The sequence below is a fragment of the Capra hircus genome, chromosome 4 (genome assembly GCF_001704415.2).
Source record: "Capra hircus breed San Clemente chromosome 4, ASM170441v1, whole genome shotgun sequence".
In the NCBI taxonomy this organism is placed as follows: domain Eukaryota; kingdom Metazoa; phylum Chordata; class Mammalia; order Artiodactyla; family Bovidae; genus Capra; species Capra hircus.
In genome coordinates, this window is record NC_030811.1 from 63,829,341 (window position 1) to 63,851,734 (window position 22,394).

The 22,394-nt window shown below is 38.8% G+C and overlaps 1 protein-coding gene across 2 annotated transcripts in view; it reads right to left on the reverse strand.

Annotated features, from left to right (window-relative positions):
* The window catches only part of DOCK4 (dedicator of cytokinesis 4), a 472,836-nt gene that overhangs the window by 215,128 nt on the left and 235,314 nt on the right, over positions 1 to 22,394 (reverse strand). For both annotated transcript variants that reach the window (XM_005679177.3, XM_018047173.1), the window contains exons 9-11: positions 9,017 to 9,098; positions 8,215 to 8,275; positions 3,879 to 4,011 (exon numbers count right to left, since the gene is read on the reverse strand). In XM_005679177.3, coding sequence (XP_005679234.2) covers positions 3,879 to 4,011; positions 8,215 to 8,275; positions 9,017 to 9,098 — 276 coding nt within the window. The remainder of the gene's footprint in view (positions 1 to 3,878; positions 4,012 to 8,214; positions 8,276 to 9,016; positions 9,099 to 22,394) is intronic.

Consider the following 22,394-nt stretch of genomic DNA (forward strand, 5'->3'; position numbering starts at 1 on the left):
CGCGGGTAATATACTAGAACACTGAACAAGCTTGGGTTTAGGATAATCCCTGACAAAAAGTGAATGCTCAGTAAATGTTATTTCTCGATATTGAATCTCCACCTATCATATCATGACCAAGTGATGGTGTTGGTCATGATATAATAGGCTAGCATCAAAATGCAACTGAGGTTAACAAAACTTGCACTAGCAAAAACCTGGTGGGATTTACTGAAGAGTAATTAAGGTAACTCTTCTGGATTTTCTACTTTTAGGCCAAAAGGCGTTTCTCCATCTCTCACTCTGACAGCCATCTGTACCCTAGTCTTTCAGCTCTTGTCTTTCACCAGCTCATGCTAGAGTTCACCTAGGAGACTCTGAAGATTCTTGAGAACTGGATCTGGGACTGGAGATACCTAGTGTTCCCCTCAGTACTTTGAGCACCGTAGGTGCTTAAAAAAAATACTGGCTACATGAATGACTGAATGGATATCCCTCTGTTACTCCTGATGATTTGTTAATATCTGGGTCTGCTCTATTCTTACTGCTGAGACTCCCCCAGTTAGGTTGGGGAGACCCTCCTTCATCTGAATACATTTGTAAATTCATTAAAATCTTTCACTAGCAACAAAGGCTCTCTCCCAAAGGTCCTGACTATCAAAGATTCTGTAACTATCAATCAAAATATTCCACCCTATAGAGACTTCTTCCTTCTGATCTCACCTGTAGCCAATAATTCACAATGTGCTTACATATTTATTTATTTCACCGCCATAAGCTTTTCCAGGATGAACTTGATAGAGGTTATTTTTGAACCAGTTAACAGTAGGTTAGCAAGTAAGAGCACTGACACTGAGAAGGCTAGAAAATTAAGATGAAATAAAACCATTCCACTTGTCCAGCTGTAAGATACCAAATTGCCACTTAGTACACCCTGCTCCTAGTTTTCTTAGTTCAGCTCAGTGGGGAAGGAAGAAAGATAGCTTGCTTCCTATTAAATAGTTAAGGGACTCCAGAATTCATGCTTTTAACCTACGAAACTCCAAATAAAATAAAAGCTCCTAAAGTATATGACTGAAATATCTTCCAGGCTCAGATGAGGTATTTCTTGCTATTCTCTGTTTGAGTCCCAGGGGCTAAGGATTTGGTCACCTTGCTGCTGCTGCTGCTGCTGCTGCTGCTGCTAAGTTGCTTCAGTCGTGTCCAATTCTGTGAGACCCCATAGATGGCAGCCCACCAGGCTCCCCCGTCCCTGGGATTCTCCAGGCAAGAACACTGGAGTGGGTTGCCATTTCCTTCTCCAGTGGATGAAAGTCAAAAGTGAAAGAGAAGTCGCTCAGTTGTGTCTGACTCTTCGCGACCCCATGGACTGCAGCCCACCAGGCTCCTCCATCCATGGAACTTTCCAGGCAAGAGTACTGGAGTGGGGTGTCACTGCCTTCTCCGTTGGTCACCTTAACAAATACAAATTTCTTCCAAATTGTTTCTAACAGTCACTCCTCTAAAATGTTTTAATAAATTCTAGTTTCTTTTTCATCTATAATAACTGTTTTGACTACCTGGCATTCATCCTGGAATGGATTCATAAATTGCTCAACTGTGATTTTTAAGGGACCTCTCTTGCATCAAGAATAACCCCAAACCTTATTTGATATTTATGAAAAAACAGACAATAACAACCGCAAAGAGCAGTACAACTTAATTTTAGGAGAATGAGTATCTCCCACAGAATTGGAATTCATGGGTCTTCCTTGGATGGTTGCATAATCAAGAGGGATGCAAGCAACTCCAGGTCCCCCAGTTTTCCCATTGACAAGATAAATCTAACACTTCCTACGCATACCTGGAAAGATCACTCAAAGAAACAAAGAGATTGCATTTGTGAAAAACTGTAGTTTTTCTTGAAAAGCAAGGTCAGCTAACAGCGTAATTGTCACATCACTAGACAGTGGTGTGAGAGAACACCCTGAAACGTACGACCTGGTAACATGAGAGCTCAGGTTCTGAGTTAGGCAGTCCTGACTTCACAGCTGGTTCCTGTTCTGATTAGTCAGGTGATTTGGGGTGCTATTTAGCCTCTCTGTCCCCTTAAGTGGAAAACAAAGCCAACAGCATCTGCTTCATGAGTCTGTCATGAAAATAAAGGGACAAGACACATGCAAAGTGCTTATTAACATGGTTCCTTGCAAATAGTAAGCACAAAGTAAATGGTGGCTATTATCATTAGCATTGTTGTAATTAAATTATGTCTTACAATCACCAGTAAAATTTAGAAAGGGGATTATACTGGATTTATGCTCCATCATGGGATAAAAGAGGAGCACGCTTTACTACCCAGTAGTATCACCAAAAGTTTTCAAGTTTAATATCAAGGTCACAGATTTTATCACTCTTAAAAGAGACAAAGAGAGTTTCTAGCCCTAAACCATAGGCTATAAGTGAATCTTTGTCAACTGATCAGCAAACATGTGGTGTAGGTCCCAGGGCCTCCGAGTAGAAGATGGATAGATCCAAGAAACCCTGCAGCTGTTGTCAGAAAGCAACCTGAAGTATATGTCCCAGAGATAGTGGGCCACGTGGGTCCCCTCCACATATGGAAAAACCATTGGCACACGTTGCAATAGCCGGAACAGATAACCAAAGCAAGCTCACTCACAGAGGAGGTCAGTAGTGTGGTCCTCAAATCAGGAATGGGGATCCCAGATCCCCCATCCCCCAGTGCATCTGCTCTGAGGATGTCACTTTGTGTCAATCTCTCCATTGTCAGACCTGTGGGGAGGTGCTCAGGGAAGGGCAATCGAAAATCATGTGCCTTTTTAAAAACTTAGGATGTGGAATACATTAAGTGGATTTTCTTCGTGGAATGTTCAAACTGAACTGTATCTGCTGCCACTGACCCTCAAAAGATCATAAACCACATTCTGAGAATCTTATTTGGAAATAGGGTTTTTAGACAGATAATCAAATTAAAATTAGGTTGTTTAGGGTGAGTCCTAACCCAATATAACTAACTAGGCCCATATAAAAAGGGGAAATGTGGTTCCAGAAACAGACACACACACCTGAAGAAAGTCATGTGATGATGAAGGCATATATCAGGTCATACATCTACAGGACACCAGAAACCAGGAGAGAAGCAGGGAACAGAATCCCCCTCACAGTGCTCAGAAAGATTCAGCGTAGCTAACACTGTGATCTGGGAACGTGGCTTCCATTCCAGAGAGACCGGCTTAAGCCTCCCTGTTTCTGGTGCTTTGTAGGGACGCCCTCAAATGGGCTTCCGTGGTGGCTCAACAGTAAAGAATCCTCCTGCTATGCGGGAGACCTGGATTCCATCTCTGAGCTGAGAAGATCCCCTGCAGGAGGAGATGGCAACCCACTCCAGTACTCTGGCCTGGGAAATCTCATGGACAGAGGACCCTAGCGGAATATAGTCCATGGGGTTGCAAAGCGTCAGACATGACTTAGCGACTAAACCACCACATAATAAACTAATAATACATAAAGTAAGAGGGGAATCACCCAACCTGAACTTCCTTTTTCTTAATTCTAATTAGTTTATGTTAAAAACTATTTCCGTTTTCCAAGAACAAATGAACTTTCTGAGGGTAAAGATATAACAGGCTTTAAATTCTTGGGATTTAAATGCAGTGGATGGTCCACCCAGTGGGTAAGCTATCTGTTCTTTTTGGTTCTCGATTTCATAATCCTCTGAAAGGCAAGTGATGATTTGTAGGCTCAACTGTTGTAGGCCTAGAGATTATTAAGTTTTGAGGAATGGCTCATAAACTCTGCTCATCCCTGGCTCTTCCATTACCCACAGAAAGCAGGATTCACCACACAGGATCCCCATGTACCCCCTTACCCACCCCAGCCCACATTATGTGCAAGCTTCTTACATGTACACTTTCAGGATGAGGTCATCTTTCGTCTCTCCAGTCAGCAGGTCAGCAATGCTAAGAACTGCACAGCCAAAGGGTCTCCGGTACTGGACACTGCAGGCATTCTTTTTTTCTCCTGCCCCCATTCGACCTGTTCAATTACAAAGCACATCTAGTTCAAGGAGCCATTTGATTAATCCAGCTTAAGTCGAGACATATACAGCTATAACATAAGCCATATGAAATGTAATGGGTGATGGTAAAGACATAGATTTGGGGCAACTGTTGCCTCCATTCTGAACTCTCCCCTAAGAGCACATAGTTGTGTGACCTTGGGCATGCAGTGCAAACTCTGGCCATTGGCTGTTAACCTATAAAACATGAAGACTGAAGCTGAGCCCAGGTATGGGTACCCTTTCTGAAGTATTCATGAAGGCACCCCAGGAGAATTGCATCCAAAAAGGCAGTAGGGGTGCCTATTTCATTTTCTACTTGTAAGATTCTCCACATTTCAAAATATGATTTCAAACATTTCACCTCTGAAAAGAAGCGATTTGAGATTACCTGAAGGTATAGCAAGTAAGCACAGGTGAGCAAAAGAGCATGTTCTTTCCTGACTCAGTATGCAGGCTGAGATCTCCAGGGATCCTTTTTTAACTCTGACATGGTTTCTACTTGTTTAAATTGTTAGACATTTAAAAATCTGTGGTTGAGATACTGTTTTAATTTATCGTTGCCTTTAATTACCAATGCGTGATTTTGAAAACTGAAAGCAAAAAGCACACTGGAGCTGAAGCCTAACAAGCTAATGTGAGGAGAAATAATGAAAAAAGCCTGTCAGTCTGCTTCCAGATGCTAGGGAACAGATCTGTACGTTGTTTCCATCTGACTGAAGTCCTCCGTGCATGTCTGCATGGCTCTAGTACCTTCCAAATCCAATGCTAAATAGAAAAAAAAGAAAGGAATGGCAGTATTCAATCTGGCTTTCATTCTTCAGTAATAAAGGAAAATTGCCCCTCTGATATATCAATTTCAGAGTAATATTTATAAATAGAAGCTGGAGTACCACTTAATGGTGGTAAACCACAGAAAAAAAAAAAAACAAAGAAGAGGACTTTCAACAGATTGAAAAGGATTTTTCCCTTTTGAAGTTCCTTTTGAATAATTAATGTGTGACAGCCTTGAAAAGTTCTTTCTTGGATGATGTTTCATTTGCCTTGGTATATTACTAGTATATTGATTAACAGGCCTAATGATAATAAGAATGCTGATTTACAATGGAATCATGTACTAGACTCAACACTAAAAAGAGCTGAGAGGACTCCCCTGAGATCAGGGACCGGTGTTTACTATGTGACATACATGGGTTTGGAGACTCATTAGGTATTACCATGTAGGTACAGGATTTCCCAGGTGGTGCAGTGGTAAGGAATTCACCTGCCAGTGTAGGAGACGCAAGAAATGTGGGTACGATCCCTGGGTCAGAAAGATCCCCAGGAGAAGGAAATGGCAACCCACTCCAGTATTCTTGCCTGGAGAATCCCACGGGCAGAGGAGCCTGGCGGGTTGCAATCCATGGGGTTGCAGAGAGTCAGCTACAACTGAGAGCATATGCAGGCAGCACAGGGGCCCTGTAGGTACAGGCTTATTAGCAGGGTGCACACGCAAACCTGACTTCTGTGAATTCAAGAATACTAAGCAAAACAAGGATAGTAAGTGTAATGAAGGCTGGGGTAGGACTAATAATTATTAGGGCAAAGGTTGTTCCTCCAATTACATGAGTTAGTAGCTGTCCAGCTGTAGTATTAGCTGTTAGTCATATAGCTAGGGCTACTGGTTGGGTGAATATGCAAAGAGTTTCAATAATTACAAATATACTGGTAAGAGGAATGGGTATTCCCTATGGTAGAAAATGCATTAGAGATGCTTTTGTTTTATGGTGAAAGCCTATAGTGATTGTTTACGATAAAAAAGGGATAAATATACCTAAAATTATGAAAAGTTGTGTGGTGGGTATAAACGAATGTGGTAAAAGACCAACTAAGTTTGTTGGGGTGATAAATAAGCAATATAAGTATTTCTGTTCAGGTCTTCCCTTTATAGTTATGAATGGCCATTATCTGTTTTGTCACAAGTTGAACCAATCACTGCTAAATAGAAATCATGCAGTTATTTATGAATCTAGTGTGGGGAAACTCTTTCCCTTTATTTCCTCCTCTTCTTTCCGATCAAAGACCAGGCCTCGAATTCCAGGGCAGGTGCTGTTACTCCAGCTCTTGGCAGCCAGTGCAGGTCAGTGTGCTCTCTTCTTATTAAGTCTATGCAAGGAATATTCTAGAAAAAGTTCTTACTCTTTCTAGAATAATTTTTCTATTCATCCCTGATAGACAAGGATCTTCCACTCCTTCATTTCACTGAAGCAGATTAAATCTTAACTTTTCTGAGTTTCTTGCCTTCATTATTACTGGACTGATCATCAGGAAAGTTTTTGCAGTAATGTCAATATAGAATTAATTTGATCAAAGCTTAGGGAGTGAAGGTAGGTAATTTAGGATTCATGCAGTCCATGGGGTCGCTAAGAGTTGGACACGACTGAGCAACTTCACTTTCACTTTTCACTTTCACGCATTGGAGAAGGCAATGGCAACCCACTCCAGTGTTCTTGCCTGGAGAGTCCCAGGGACCGGGGAGTCTGGTGGGCTGCTGTCTATGGGGTCACACAGAGTCAGACACAACTGAAGCGACTTAGCAACAGCATTCATTCTAATGATTTAATGATCAGAAATAGCTTAGTAAAATATACAGCCACTAATCAAATGTCAGGTATTTGAAAGGCAGCCCTGCGATGGGTAATACTATGCAGTCGTTTCCTCAGCTGTATCCTGGGAGTGAAGGACAGAGATACCCAGCCCATGGGCAAGCAAGACATGTGATCATTTTCTACCACCAAAAGCCTCTAGATACTTTTCTAAAAGTTCTGAAAGCTAAAGTGGTTTACTTTTTATCTCAACCTTGTAGAGGATTATGTTCAAACTGTATCCATGTTTACATGAAGATATCCAAAATCACATTTTACATTAACAATTGCTGTGAAAAATTTGAATAAATTAAAAAAAAAACACAAAGAATTCCATAAACTGCACCCCTGCCATCCTGGGCACAGACAGAGGCTCTATCTCATAAACACACAGAAATACGCATTACAACTTTGCCAGTTTTAAACGACTCTTTCCAATTTCTACACCCCATACTCATGTTTAAAAAGAAAATTAAAACAAAAGCAAAGACAGATCACTTATTTATTTATTTCTACTGTCCCTCAAATATGAAAAGAAGATAAAATTAAATGGGTTTTTCAGAACAGACTTTTATGAGGAAAAAACGCTTAGAAAATCTTTGTTGAAACACCATTTATAGTCTCACTCAATGCAAAATGGGGTCATCATGTGTATAAAATAAAAAAACATAAAAAAAAAACCCACCACCATGCAAGAATGCATGGTGAGATATTACTATTCTGCAGAAGTTTTCCTCAGCAAGTCATGTAACAGTTAGTGAGGAAGGGGAAGCCAGTTCTCAGTATCATTTGGTTAGCTTTCCTAGAGAAATAACAGGTTCCACCATGTATTTCCTCTGACATCAAATGCCTACTTTTGGAGGTCTTATATGCGTAAACGTAGTGACCATATTTTGGTTTTAATGTGCAAGGGCATCAAAGAGCACTGAAAGTGTGTTCTGCAAGAGGTTAGTAAGTGTTACATTATAGAAGTATTTCCACGGTCAATCAAATCTGGAGAGAGCTAGGGTCAACAAAGTTAGAGGAGCAATTTTAGTCTTCCCTGTAGGATTTCTCAAGACTCTTTAATAAGCTGATGAAATTATACGAGTGAAAAATATTCAATTTCCAGCATTCAATTTTCCATATCCTTTTTCTTATAGCACCTTGTCTATAATAATGTTCTGCAGCCTTCCACACTTTGGGAAATGCCAGTTGGTGTAAAGTTTTCATAAATGTATAGAAAATCCAGCTCCTCAAAGTTTAATGTATGCTGTTAACAGAAATTAGAATTTGAGTAGACAAATACCAAGGCTATGAATCCAATATTTTTAGAAAGTCCAATAAAACAAAATGAAATGCAGCAAACTAACTAATGACTTATATGGAGAGAGAACAAACTATTTATGGCAGTGTGAGAGTCTGGGGAGACCAGAATCCCAAATTCTGCGAATACTGGATTCAGATCTTGCTTGGACTTCTTTTTGATCCAGACAGCACATAAATCACAAGTACACAGAAACCTCTCAGCAATTCTCCCCGTCACGCTCCTATCACACCAATAAGTGTCATACCTACCGATTCGGATGATGTGCACAGTGATATAGATGTCCTTTCTGAGCTCGCTGCTACCCAAATCCTACCAAAAAACAAAGTCTGGTCATTGTAGAACTCATCCTTTAGGCAGAATCACTTGAAGGGATAGCACATTGTTTTAACAAATAACAGAAGAAAGACAAATACGAGCATTCTTGATGGATTTTTTTTTGGAGCAGAAGCACATAATCCAAATCCTGTTCTAAAAATACCACTGTGATCAACTTTACTGTAAGCCTACAGATATCAAGTAAGACTTAAAAAAGAAAAGCCCATTCTTTTTTTAGTCTCTAGCTCACTCATTCTTTAAATATTTCTTAAATACATACTAAATACCACGTGCCACTCTGAGCCCTGTCACACTGGGCTTCAGCCATAAAGAACAGGCTCTCATACACACTGAAGGGACAAAGGTGTGATTGTGAAAGCTGGCATTCAGATTTCAGGGCATTACTGTAATTTACACTCTTCCCTAGTGGCTCAGACAGCAAACAATCTCCTGCAATGCAGGAGATCCGGGTTTGATCCTTGTGTCAGGAGGATCCCCTGGAGGAGCAAATGGCAACCTACTCCAGTATTGTCTAGGAAATCCCATGGACAGTGAAGCCTGACGGGCAAAGAGTCAGACACCGCTGAGCAACTAACACTTTCATACCACTTTCACTGTAATTCATGTGTTATTTATAAAGTTTCAGCAAATCGACTACGTTCTCTCATAATAACTTGAATAAGATAAAGTACTTAAGGAAGACTCTGCCTCCTTGATAAAACAAGATCCACTTACCACGAAGAGAGAGCAGTGCCGTTCTGGTTTATCTGGGGCTTTGGGAAGCCCGTTTCTATTTAGCCTCAAGAAAAATCTCTCACTACAAGAGAAAAGAAGTTGAATATTTTTAGAATTAAGTAATATTTAAGGACTCGTCACCTTTCTACCTGCTCTTTGTCCTAAGGGTTAAACTCAAAACATTTTAGGCTTTTCACTGATATCAAAACTGTGTATATAAATTAGAAGAGTACCCAAGACAGTAAACATTTGCTTCAGTTCTGACAAAGCTGGCCAAGCAGAATGTGCAAAAGCAGAAAACATACATATGCAAACAAAAAAAATTAACTTTTAGAAAGTCTCCATATCCATGAAATCATCACTATTACTTTAAAAAGTAGAAACAAGGACACCAAAAGGAAAAAAATCTGACTTAACACGTTCTGTGTATTTGTACCTAAGATTATTTTTCATGCTTTGCATCACAGTATTTACTTCACGTCATACATGAACATTATTCCGAGTGCTAACAATCCATTAGAAGACTTAGTATTTTATGCTCTTATCAACCTAATCCAAAACACAAAAAGAGAAACCAGGTAGTGAAACCTGAATATTGTTTGGTCCACAAAGGAATAGAAGACCTCACAGTGCCTGCAGAACTTGCAATTGAAATTGCAGCAACACCTGGCTTTAAATACAAATAATGCTGTTGATCAGCCACTAATTCAAGTCATCTCAAGGTAATGTGTTACAATATTTATATTAAAAAAAATAAAAGGAGTATCTCCTCTGCCCCCACATTAATGTACCAGCTACCACAAGCTTCTGAATTTAAATATCCTGGTGCCCAGGATAGAATCAAATGGCTAGCTGCCTCAGGCAGAGAACACACAGCTAACATCTCCAAAATGTGAGATTAGCAAACGGCATGGCCTTGGTCAGTAGCTTCCTTCAGTCTAGGGATCAAGCAGAGAAGGGAGAGTAGAGCATTAGGAAGGCTCAGACCCGTCCAAGTGCCCATGCATGTTCATCACTTGGTTCTTGCCATAAATAATGGCGCTGTCTTCCAAACTCCCCCTTCTCCCCTGTAGGGGGGGAAATGAGAACCATGATCAGATCTCTAAGGAAGCATATGGTTTTAAATTTATGGCTGTCTTGGAACATTTTTATTCTCTTTTGCCATCTAAATCAAGACAGATATATTTAACAGATTCAACTACCTGGCTCACCCTGTCCTTTTTTAATGCCTATCCCTGATCTTCCACACAACAAAGTGCAAGCAATACATATGTCTATGGGGTCGCTTCCTGCACCTATTACCTATGTGTTATTCCACAGAGCAGTGGCTGATGAGATCGGATGAAGAAAATATAAATTGCTGCAAGGATTCTCAAATGAAGCATACGAAGTTCCCATATAATTCTGAGGCAGAGGCTGGAAATGACAGATTCTACCAAGACTGCAGAGTTAAATTAATCTTGTTCAATTGTCATTTACTATAATTCATAGCAAAGGACTGCAAGCTCACCTCAGAGTGGAAGAATATTCACTATTATTTCAAATTTAAGATGTACTAAAGGAAATGTACAAAAATTCATCTTGGGGAAAAATGAATTACACTTTAAAATAATCATAGCATTAGGTAATACTACTTCTTTAAGCAAACACTCTTATTTGCGAGTGGGCGCTCTGCTAAGGACTTTACATGGATTAACCCCTTTTATCCTCACAATGCCCTTGGGAAGTGGGTACTCTTATTATGTCATTTTATAGTTGAGAAAACTAAGGAATAGTAAATAGTTTTGTCCAAGATCACAGAGCTGATGTGTGACTGAGTAGGAATTCTATGCCACATAATACCTACCTTCATTGGAATGCTATAAAATAAATTCTTTCTCTGCTTCATAGAATCACTGAGCATATTTACAGAATATTGAGATACGGAAGAAGTCATTCATCTCTAAGGGACACCCACTGACTCGGTAAATTATTTAATGAAGGATTCTTAGAAAAATGATTTTGGAAATAAATTTTACTAAACAAATGTGAAGCTTCAGAAAGATTTAAGTATTTGGTTTTAGTTGGTCAAAACTCCTAAAGTTTAAGACCAGTATTTGGTTTTGCTTCTTGGTCAGCATCTACTGACATATTTACTGATTATATTTTAGCCCAAAATGAAAGCAGTGTGATCATTTTCCCCTCTTCTGATTATAGACAGCATGCTCTATTCTATATTTTTGAGGTGCATTTATGTTTGAGACTACTCTTTATCCAGACTAAAACATTTGAAACAAATGCCACTTTATCTTCTAAAAGATCAGTCAAAATGATAAATAACAATAATATTAATTACAAAAGTCAATACGGCATTCCAGATATTGAGACCTTAACTTTAATGATGATATAAAATACTATTTTATATTCACAAATTTTATCAATATTTTGGTGAAATGCTTTCTAAAGCATTCCATTTCAGAGATTCCTTTTGCTCTGTCACTATTTTAATTTCACTAGTCTAGACAGAATCCTGATTACGCAAGTATTATATCATATCCTGTTTCAGAAAGAATATCAATATTTACTAAGCCATATCCCTTAACTTAAGCATGCCTTCTTTCTAAAAATAGACTGAAGATGGGCACTATGGAGAAAAAAGTCATGTGCAATTTTCTTAAAACAGACTTCTAAGAGGGGGAAAAACTCTCTTATGGTCAATAAAATAAAATCTTTTTTATTCATCTGGTGACAAGTTGTTGGTATACAAATTCAATCTCTTTCAGCTTTGGTGATAGAGCAACCTCTTAATTGGCAAATAGTTTCAGAAGAAAAAAAAAAAGAACTACAGCAACACATTTCAGAATCTTTGAATTACAAATAAATACCCACCCACATGCTCACCAGGTGGTATTAGTGTTAAAGAACCTGTCACCCATTTGCAAGAGAAGTCCTTGGGTTTAGTCGTTGGGTCGGGAATATCCCCTGGAGGAGGGCATAGTAACTCTCTCCAGTTTTCTTGCCTGGGGAATCCCATGGACAGAGGAGGTCACAAAGAGTCAGACAGGACTGAGCAATAAACACTTTCACTCTTTCACACACACACACATTTGGAGAATGCCAACATGTTGTCTTTAAGGCCAGGGAAGAAACTAAGTAAGTCAGTGGCATTCCACTATGGCACATCTAAAATTCTCTCAAAAACTTTTGTGGCGACCGACAAAGATATTTTCAACTTTCTACAGTTGAGTCAAAGAGTGGCAACTCTGATCAGAAAGCAAAATTAGTTTTTATCAATTTAAAAAGTGTCCTATTACCAGCTTGGAAGAGAAGGGGAGGTTGGGAGAGAATGGATACATGTATATGTATGGCTGAGTCCCTTTGCTGTCTACCTACAACTACCACAATATTGTTAACTGGCTATACTCCAAGAAAATACAAAGTTTAAAAACAAAGCAAAAAAAGTGTTCTATTATAAGATGTGCATACTTACTATTTCCATTCCCAGATATCAGCTAATCATTTGGTACCTTCTAGGTATTTAAAGACTGAACAAATACAGTCTTTTAGAAAAAAAATGCAAATTATTGGGTAGCAACATTCACTCTCTTCCATATAACATCTTTTACACTTCATGGTAGTGAAATGCATGAAATTCTCCAGGGACATATCAATCAATGGCACCTTACCATCAGATGTGAGAGTCACCTAATTAACTTCAAGGCCACTCTAGATTCTGGTCCATGCCATGTAACTCTGTCCACCATGCACATTCTAGGTCTTTATTATAACAAATATATTGTAATGGAAGTATCTATGGTGGCATATTTTTAAATGGGAATGCCTCCTTCTTCATCATCAATGAATTAGCACATAGAACACTTTCAGCAGCACTGAAGAAATGGGATTTGATATTATTACTAGCAGAGAAAAATCAACATTTGACTTCCCGTTACAGTGCTATGTGCTCCCAGAGGAAATTTCACTGCCAGAGAAATTTAGTGTCCACCTGAATTCCTTGTGTGAGCCATTATCAATCATTGTGTGATAAATCAACAAGAGTAAATTGTGTCTTTGGAAATAAAGAATGAAAAATCACAATTATTTATTATTTACAATGTGCCTTCTTCTAAAAAGGATTTGAGAAAACCAAGAGAGTGAAGTAACAGTGGGCATATTCATCCCCAGATATCCCAGGGAAAAATAGCACAACTCAAAATACACCCCATTCTGGTGTACATACACTTTACATGGATTTTCTCTAAGTTTCACAATCACCCTATAAGGGAGGAGCCCCTCCCATCCCCATTTTACAAATGAGAAAGCTGGAGCTTGGAGATACTGGGTAAGTTGGCCAAAGTTGCACGGTCAGTCAAGGATGGAGCCAAGAAATTAATTTCCAGGGTCTGATTCCAAAGTCTCGGGTCTTAACCACAAAGCTATCTTCATGAGAACAGAACACCTCATAACAGACACAAAAGAGCAAGTCTAACCATATCATGTGAACCCAGGGTTTTTATTGTGAATATGTACAATAAAATAAAAAAATAATTATTAAAAAACACATGAAGCCAGACAAAAATAAATAAAGCCACAAATGTATCTGTGTTTAGGGAGTTTATGTCTATTTCAACAGCATAGTTGGTAGAAAAGTTCTTACCAATGATGCAAATAATGTGGGCGGCACAGTAGAGATCTGAAGACCCTAACGGCTTCTCTTCTCAGCAGGATAAGATGCTCCTTTCTTCCCACTCCTCCTTCTAACACACAGAAGCAGCTGTCCTCCTAATGGCCCTACCTAGGGTCTTGGAGGCCTTCTGGACAGATGTGGGAGGGTCCTCCCAGCTTTCTGAGTCATCATATTAAGTGGCTCTTCGATACAGCATTCCTAGGACAATCATTTGCTTTCATAGAGCAATGTACCCATAGTTAGGGATGACCAGCATCAAGGACATTTTTGTATTTCTCTATATGGACTTTTGTTTATAACTCTATAGCTCCCCTCTCATAAGAAGCAATGTACCTATAGTTAGGAATGCCTAGTGGTTTAATGAAAGTTGATCCAAATGAAAGTGGTTTGTGAAAGTTACACAATGTATAGCTACCTAGTGGTTTAATGTTTGTAAAGGTTACACAACAAATACTTTATACAATAATTTATGATGATAATATATTAAGGTTGAACTCTGATTAACCCATAAAAACTGCAAAGAATACTTTCAAAATCATTTTGGACAGTTAAAACACTGAAATAAATGTATGTTCTCCAAAAGCAACAGTAACAAAAAAGAGAAAACACTTGGATGGTTGTGTTCTGGTACACAAACTGGAAAAAGAACTCTCTGGTTCTGTTGTGCTTATACTTTATAGAGGGCTTCCCTGGTGGCTCAGCAGTAAAGAATCCATCTGAGATGCAGGAGACACAGGTGTCATTCCTGGGTCGGGAAGAGCCCTGGAGGAGGTCACAGCAGCACACTCCAGTATTCCTGCCTGGAGAACCCCACGGACAGAGGTGCCTGCCAGGCTACAGTCCATGGGGTTGCAGACAGATACAACTGAAGCAACCGAGCACCGAGGCATGCATGTTTTATAAAACAGCTGGACCAAAAAAATGCCCCATGTAGCATCTTTGAAAGAACCAAGTTCCTTGTCTTAAATCTAACTATGCTGTGTGTGAGGAAAATTACTATTTATTGTACACTGAGTAGTCATGCAGGGAGATGTGCCAAGAGCCAATGAGGAAACATTCAGAGCAAGAAGATGGAAGGAGAAGAGGAAGGAGAAAGGCTCTGCTGAGCTCACTCTTGGGCCTCTCCCCAGAAGGCCATAGTATACGATAGCTGTTGCTCTCGGTGCTTCTATTTCACTGTTTCTCCTGCATTTTCTCAAATGCTTTCTGATTGACTAACATTCTAAGCTGCTTCCAACAACCTGCACAAGGAACTGTTACTGTGTTCTTTCCTAGGACAAGTGGCAAAGGACAACCCAAGGAGCATTCTAAATAGTCCCAGTACCAGGAGCTGGTACTGCCCCTGACCAGGCAAGATACCCTAGGGAAGTGAAGGGAAAGTGCGCTAGCTGCCCTGGGGTGGCCACTGGACCAAAAGATTCAGTGTTCACCATGGCACAGAAGAAAGGACTCTCATCCAGGCCATCTCATAATGTGGGTGTGCACAACATTCCCCTGGGGAGCTGTAGAAAGCCCAGGTCCCAGCCTGGGGATCTTGACTTACTGTACTATGGATCTAAAAGCTTCTTGAATGTTTAAAAGCACAGTCGCAGTTAACGGTCAGTTTTGACCCAAATGCTTAAGCCCTAATGAGTCAGAATTGCTGACTGTCCTTTTTGACCATCACATACACCAGGAAACAGGCAACACATGCCCGATATGTTCAGGTCAACGACTTCTCCCCTTTCGTCTCCCAACATATGACGGATGCAAACAAAGTGTTTCCTTGTCAATAAATAAAACCAACTCCTCAAGCAAGTCTTCCTAGACAAAGCTATTAATATGCTTTCTAATTTTAAAAGTAAAGCAACACAAGGGTCATGAGCTCTTCTAACTAAAGGGAAATGAAACAAGAAGGATCACTGATACCAGGATTTCCACATCAGTTTACGTAAACAGCAGACAGATTCTGAGTTTTCTTTTTTAATATTACTGTCCAAACCCAGATTCACTTGGCAAATATTTGAAGTTGAAGGACTAAGCAATCAACTAAAGGGATGCTTTGTAAGGACAACAAAGGATTTTGCTTTAGTTGAACAATGAAAGGGAAGATATTTTTTAAACTATAGTCAATTCTATAGCCAATGCTGAACACCAAACTGATTCTTTCTTACTACTTAGAATGATTTAAAACCATTTCATGATTTTTTTTTTTTCAGTGTATAAAGCTAGTTGAATCAGAACTCTTTTTAGGAAGGTAAAGCTCAAAAAAGGAATGCGGTTTAAAGTTACAAATAAGTGATGTACAGACCACCTGCAGACCAACGCACAGACCAATGAATGAAAGAAAAGGTTTGGGTCAACTGTTGATTGGACAAAATCCATAATGGCAATAAGCTCTAAAAAGCTGGTGTCCTAAAAATCCCATTGTTGAATTCAAGTAAAATCCTTAGAAACAGCTTAACTGTTCAGTTGAGCAACTCAGGAAAATACTTGCTTGTGTCTATCTCTAGAGAACTCATTAAGAATTTCAGTAGAAAAAAGTTCCTCAGAGAGGTAACTAAAAGTAGGTGATGATGCGATCTGGTCAACAGAACCAGGGAATGTGAAATAAGAAAGCTTGTTTATAGGCAGAATGCCATATGCTTATTCTTGGAATTTTCATTAACTTGATTATGGTAAACACTGTATCTATGACATTTCATGAGGGAGGAATTGCTCTGATTTATATACAGTAATTATTTTGACCTTTCTAACAATGGTTCTTTGTTAGGGAAAGCATCTATAATAAGGAATCTTGAAAGTAAAGGAAACCTGAGCTCTTTATAACTACTCTGGGTTGAAGCATGCAGTCCTTTGCAAAGGTAAAGGAAACCTTCATGAAAACAGAATAAATAATAAAAATCCAAGTAATTCAAGCCCTGCAAAAACAGCAAGTAAAATGTCTTTCATACATCTATCATCTCAAAAATATGTCCTAAGTTTTAAAATGAAATAAGCCGAAACCAAATGTCCTTTTCAACAGCTTACTGATACTGACAGATTCTTTATATTCATTATAACTTTGAAAAATGAAAATGTATGGTGGTCACTAAAGGGGAAAGGATAGGGAAGGGGAGAGATAAATTAGAGTACAGGATTAACAGATGTATACCATTATATATAAAAATAGATAAATAATAAAGACTTGCTACAAAGCACAGGGAACTATAATAATCTATAATGGAAAAGAATCTGAGAAAAATATACGTATGTCTGTAACAGAATCAATTTACTGTACATCTGAAACTAATACAATGTTGTAAACCAACTACAATCAAAAAATTTACCAACTATACTTCATCATTAAATACTATTTATTAACTAGATGATGCATGCAATTGGACTTTCTAAAGGTCAAATGCTTTTTCTTTTTAATCAGGGAGCTACAAGGCCTCTACATTGATATGCAAATATTCATGTATATGAGAATAACTACATTATTTTCTGAAGAGCTCTACAGTGTTCATAAGTTGGGAAATGCACTGAGAAGTTTAGGAAGCACTGCTCTAGACACCACAAAACTTTTTTTTTTTTAATGAAAATAGCATATTGATTACCATGCACAGAGAAACTAGCGTTTAAAAATATTTCTTGACTTCAAGTTTAATAGTCTTTTGAAGATCAACAGAATGTAAGTTTTGGGAGGGCAAGAATTTTTAAATTTTTTATTCACTGATGTGTCCCCAGTGTCCAGATCAGTGCCTGGCTCTGAGAAGGAGACCAGTAATTGTTTGCTGAATGAATGAAGATCAGTGATTCAACAACAATAGCACGTAATCTCTGACACTCAACAGAAATAAGATGCAGTCTCTGTTTAGCTTTTTTGTCAAAGATCTCCAAATGGAAGTACTTAGAAGATGCTACACAGATTTTCCTCAGTTTATAGTGTTATGTCCTGATAAACCCACTCAGGTTCAACAGAGTACTATAGCTCACATGGCTAGCCCAGGGAAAGATCAAAATTCCAAGTACAGTTTCCAATGAATGTTCATTGCTTTAACGTTCATCACTGTAAAGTCAAAAAAATGCTATTGAAACACTGTAAGTCGAGGACAGTCTATAAACTTATCTGCCAGCTTTTATTTACTTTTTTTTTCTAGAACAGATTTTGCAAATGATGCTCCCATAAGGACATATCTAAGAGCATAGCTCTGATTAACACAAGAGAACATGAAACAAAACTATCGACTTTTCTGATGCACTCAACCTTGAGTTCTCTCTCTTATCAAGAAACACATCCTCACTGGAGTGGAAGGAAAACAGCAAAAATTAAGACAATAATGACATGATCTTTTCATACTTTGCCTCAACAATAGTGAGAGATTTGTAAATTACTTTTAACTGCTTTAATGCCCAGCCTGTGTAGGGCATTCTGCAAGGTTCTGGGAACAGAAAGACAACAAGAAGGTAGCCTTATCTTCAAAAAAGGAACTAACTAGGGCCACATCATAAACAATTCTTTTGTTGGTGTTGAATCACTTACAAAACAAATGTGAGTGAAGAGCAAAGAAGTCCTGGCGGGGTGGTAAGCATGATTTAGTTGGTAGCGAATTTAGGGAAACTAAATTAATCTGAATTCCCTCTAGGCAGCAGACACAGGGCAGAGGAGGAAAGACACAGCTGATCAGAATTCTGGTGAAAAGAACACCAATCTGGTCATCCTTTAAAACACAGGAATGTGGGTTAAATCTGATCAATTTCTTAAACATTGAATGAAGTACCATGAGACAAATAGGCTGCACAGTGTCTGGAGCTAAAGGGGATGAGAAAGTCAGTCTAAATCCACTTATTCTATGAGTTTTCAGTTTTCTACCCCTTAAAATTCCAGTCGCTTTTTCTTATAACAACGTAATAATTTACAGTTTCAAAAAAAACTGGAATTGTGTGGCTCTTAAAATTCTACAGAGAAAAACAGTGGATCACTTCTATGCTGGGTGTTCTTGCAGCATGAACATAGTTATTCGTTTCTTTTGTTTTAATTTACATCCTCCTCCTGGTCCATTTCTGAAAATCTCTCCTATTAACATCACTACACCTCTAAAGCAATATTTTTTTGTATGCAACATAATATGACCAAAGAATCTGATTAACTTCAAAGTGACAACAATCTCAATTTTTGTGCACCTGCTACAAGAATCAAATGATGGAAAAGATGTGGGAGAGTGGAAAGCACTCATGCCTTTAAACAGGAGGCCCGAGGGAAGGTCACTGTGGGGTCAGTGATGTACAGACACCCACAGAGAAATCTGTGCCAGCACGTCTAGACACAGCAGGAAGCACGCTGGGCCGTATGGAATGGTTGATGTTGCCACAATCCAAAGAGGACCTCTGAACGCCTTCTTCTATTTGTGTTCTCAGTCATGCTCCCTGCACGCATGGCCAGTCAGAAAATTTCCCCTCCATTATTGCTTTACTTTGGGGAGGTTACAATTTCCAGTTAATTTTATAACATAAAACTATAAAAAGAGATCTACACCAACCATCTTTCTACATTCCAAACAACAAATGCTCCTAATTTATGTAAAAACATAGACGCTGAATTCGTCTGATCACACTATAATAAGTTGTAAATGAGGTATGAAACGAGAAATTCTAGCACAGTGCTCAAAGAATTAAATCACATGTGCTCTCTTAACTGTGTTATGTACTATAATATAGACACAAAAATATTAGCATTTTTTTCTAAGAAGGGACTAAATAACTCTTCTCTCCAACAGCTATAAGGGCTTGAAAAAATTTCCCAGTACCTAAGTCTTTTCAAAAGAAGCCTGAGTTCTTTCATTTTCTCTTAAAAATGAAAAGCTTTTAGATGGTATCGACCTCTGAAGAGACCAACTGGAAGTTCTGGCTGTAATTTCTTTAGTTCTCTTCTCATTATGCTAGATTCCCATTCTCAGTTTTATCCAAATGTGATGTCAGGCTCCAGCTCCACCACCTGAGAGCTCTTTCCTGAGCACACCTGGCAAAAGGTAGCTAACTCGGGAGCCAGAAGTCACCACCAATTTCAGACATCTCTCCTGCAGGGGCCTTCCTGAACTGGGCGATTCCATTATTCATCAGTAACTCACTTCCTATCACATTTTTGCTCAAAGGACACTGACCCTGATCGTGCAGTTCACTTTCAGCCCTGAACTCCCTTCCCTTCTCTCTTCTGCTCTCCAACAGCAGTTCATCTTGTTCCTCCACTTTTCTTATAAAAGGTCAAGGCCACAGACCCAGGCCCTGTTTTCCATTTCAACATCTGAAACCCATTTCACTGCGCTCCCTTCCTCCCACATTAGTTGAAGCAGCAACCTTCCTCTTTCTCAAAATACATTTCTTCATGTGTGTCCTGCATCCCTTCTGCCATCTGCTCCAGAAGTCACTGAGTCTCCAGCAGGGTCTCATGCTACTGGCATCCCACCGCTACTTCTATGACTGAATGAACAAGGAAGCGGCGAGAAGTAACGCTATTCACCTACATGTAGAAATTCCTCACCTTTGGGAGGACAAACCTCTATTATTATTATTATCTTTAAAATTTATTTTATTGAACTATAATTGATTTATGATGTGTTAATTTCTGCTGTATAAGCAAAGTGACTAGGTTATACATATATATATATACACATATATACATACCTTCTTTTTCGTATTCTTTTCCATTATGCTTTTTCACAGTATACTGATTTTAGTTCCCTGTGCTATACAGGAGGACCTTGTTGTTTTGGAAAAACCTCTATCAATTCAGAGTTTCTGGGAACTTGATCCTTATATAGACATAGGATTTTGTTCAAGCATATAAGGTGTTTCCGCTCACAGAACATTCATCTTCTAAAATTCGCCTATTTTATATATGAGTCAGACATTACACTTAAAAGACAACATTACTATAATATATTTGTTACTATAATACTGAATGTCCTAGACCTTCAGAAAACATTCTGTTAAGTTCTGCCAAATACAATATCAAAAATATTACTGTCAGTTCATAGGAACCCAGGAATATTATTCCAAGCAGAATGGAATCCAAACCACGTATGGGGCTAGCGACTAGATCAGATTAATAAATCTATCATCTTTCAAAGAAACTGAAAAAAAAGGACTGCCTTCACTGCTTTACTGTTTGTATGCATAAAAAGTTGATAATTTTAAGGAGGTAATTCATTAATCATACACACTATATGCTAAAAGGTAAACCAAGCACCTATAGATCTTATGCACAGGAAATTTACAACCATTCAATTCTGCCACATTGCTCCACCTATTTCTCTTTGTTCCTTCTTTCTTCTCCTTTTTCATTCTCCCTTTCTTCCTTCTCCCTTTTTTGTTCTTTATTTTTTTCTGTTGCTAAAGTATTTAAAACCAAATCATATCCCTGGATGCCGTTCTACATGTTTACTAGTCCCTCTAAATCTTATGCAACTATAATCACATACACCTTAAAATTAATAATAATTACTTAAAATATATGACTTCTTTAAGAATTCAAGACCAAACACGACATATCATTTCTGGATATGTTAAAGTGCATTTCCTAGCTTTTTCTTTTGTTTTGGTTTAAATCATCATAGCTTATAATTAATGACCAATGACCCAGTGTCAAGCATTAGACTAAGAGAAGTATCATCTCATGTAATCCCAAAACAATTCCATGAGACAAGTACTATTCTTATCCTCACGTAGCAGACAACCTACAGCCATAAGAGACATGAATTCATTCGCTCAGGCTGACGGAGCTACTGAATGACAGTGTGGGTCCTCTGACTACAGAGTCTGACCACTTATGTACTATAGAACGGTACCTATAAGATACAAGACATACATCTTGAGTATGGAGAGAATTTCAGATATATTTCATAGTCCAGAATTGGGTCATGTAAAAAAAAAATCTGCGAGCTAGGACACGGAAGCAACCCAGATGTTCATCAACAGATGAATGGATAAAGAAGTTATGGTGTGTGTGTGTGTGTGTATGTATAAATATATATATATATATATATATATATATATATATATAATGAAATGTTCAGTTCAGTCGCTCAGTGGTGTCCGATTCTTTGCGACCCCATGAATTACAGTACGCCAGGCCTCCCTGTCCATCACCAACTCCCGGAGTTCACTCAGACTCATGTCCATCGAGTCGGTGATGCCATCCAGCCATCTCATCCTCGGTCGTCCCCTTCTCCTCCTGCCCCCAATCCCTCCCAGCATCAGAGTCTTTTCCAATGAGTCAACTCTTCGCATGAGGTGGCCAAAGTACTGGAGTTTCAGCTTCAGCATCATTCCTTCCAAAGAAGCAGCAGGGCTGATCTCCTTTAGAATGGACTGGTTGGATCTCCTTGCAGTCCAAGGGACTCTCTAGAGTCTTCTCCAACACCACATTTCAAAAGCATCAATTCTTCGGTGCTCAGCTTTCTTCACAGTCCAACTCTCACATCCATACATGACTAATGGAAAAACCATAGCCTTGACTAGATGGACCTTTGCTGGCAAAGTAATGTCTCTAATTTTGAATATGCTATCTAGGTTGGTCATAACTTTCCTTCCAAGGAGTAAGCATCTTTTAATTTCATGGCTGCAATCACCATCTGCAGTGATTTTAGAGCCCCCCAATATAAAGTCTGACACTGTTTCCACTGTTTCCCCATCTATTTCCCATGAAGTGATGGGACCAGATGCCATGATCCTAGTTTTCTGAATGTTGAGCTT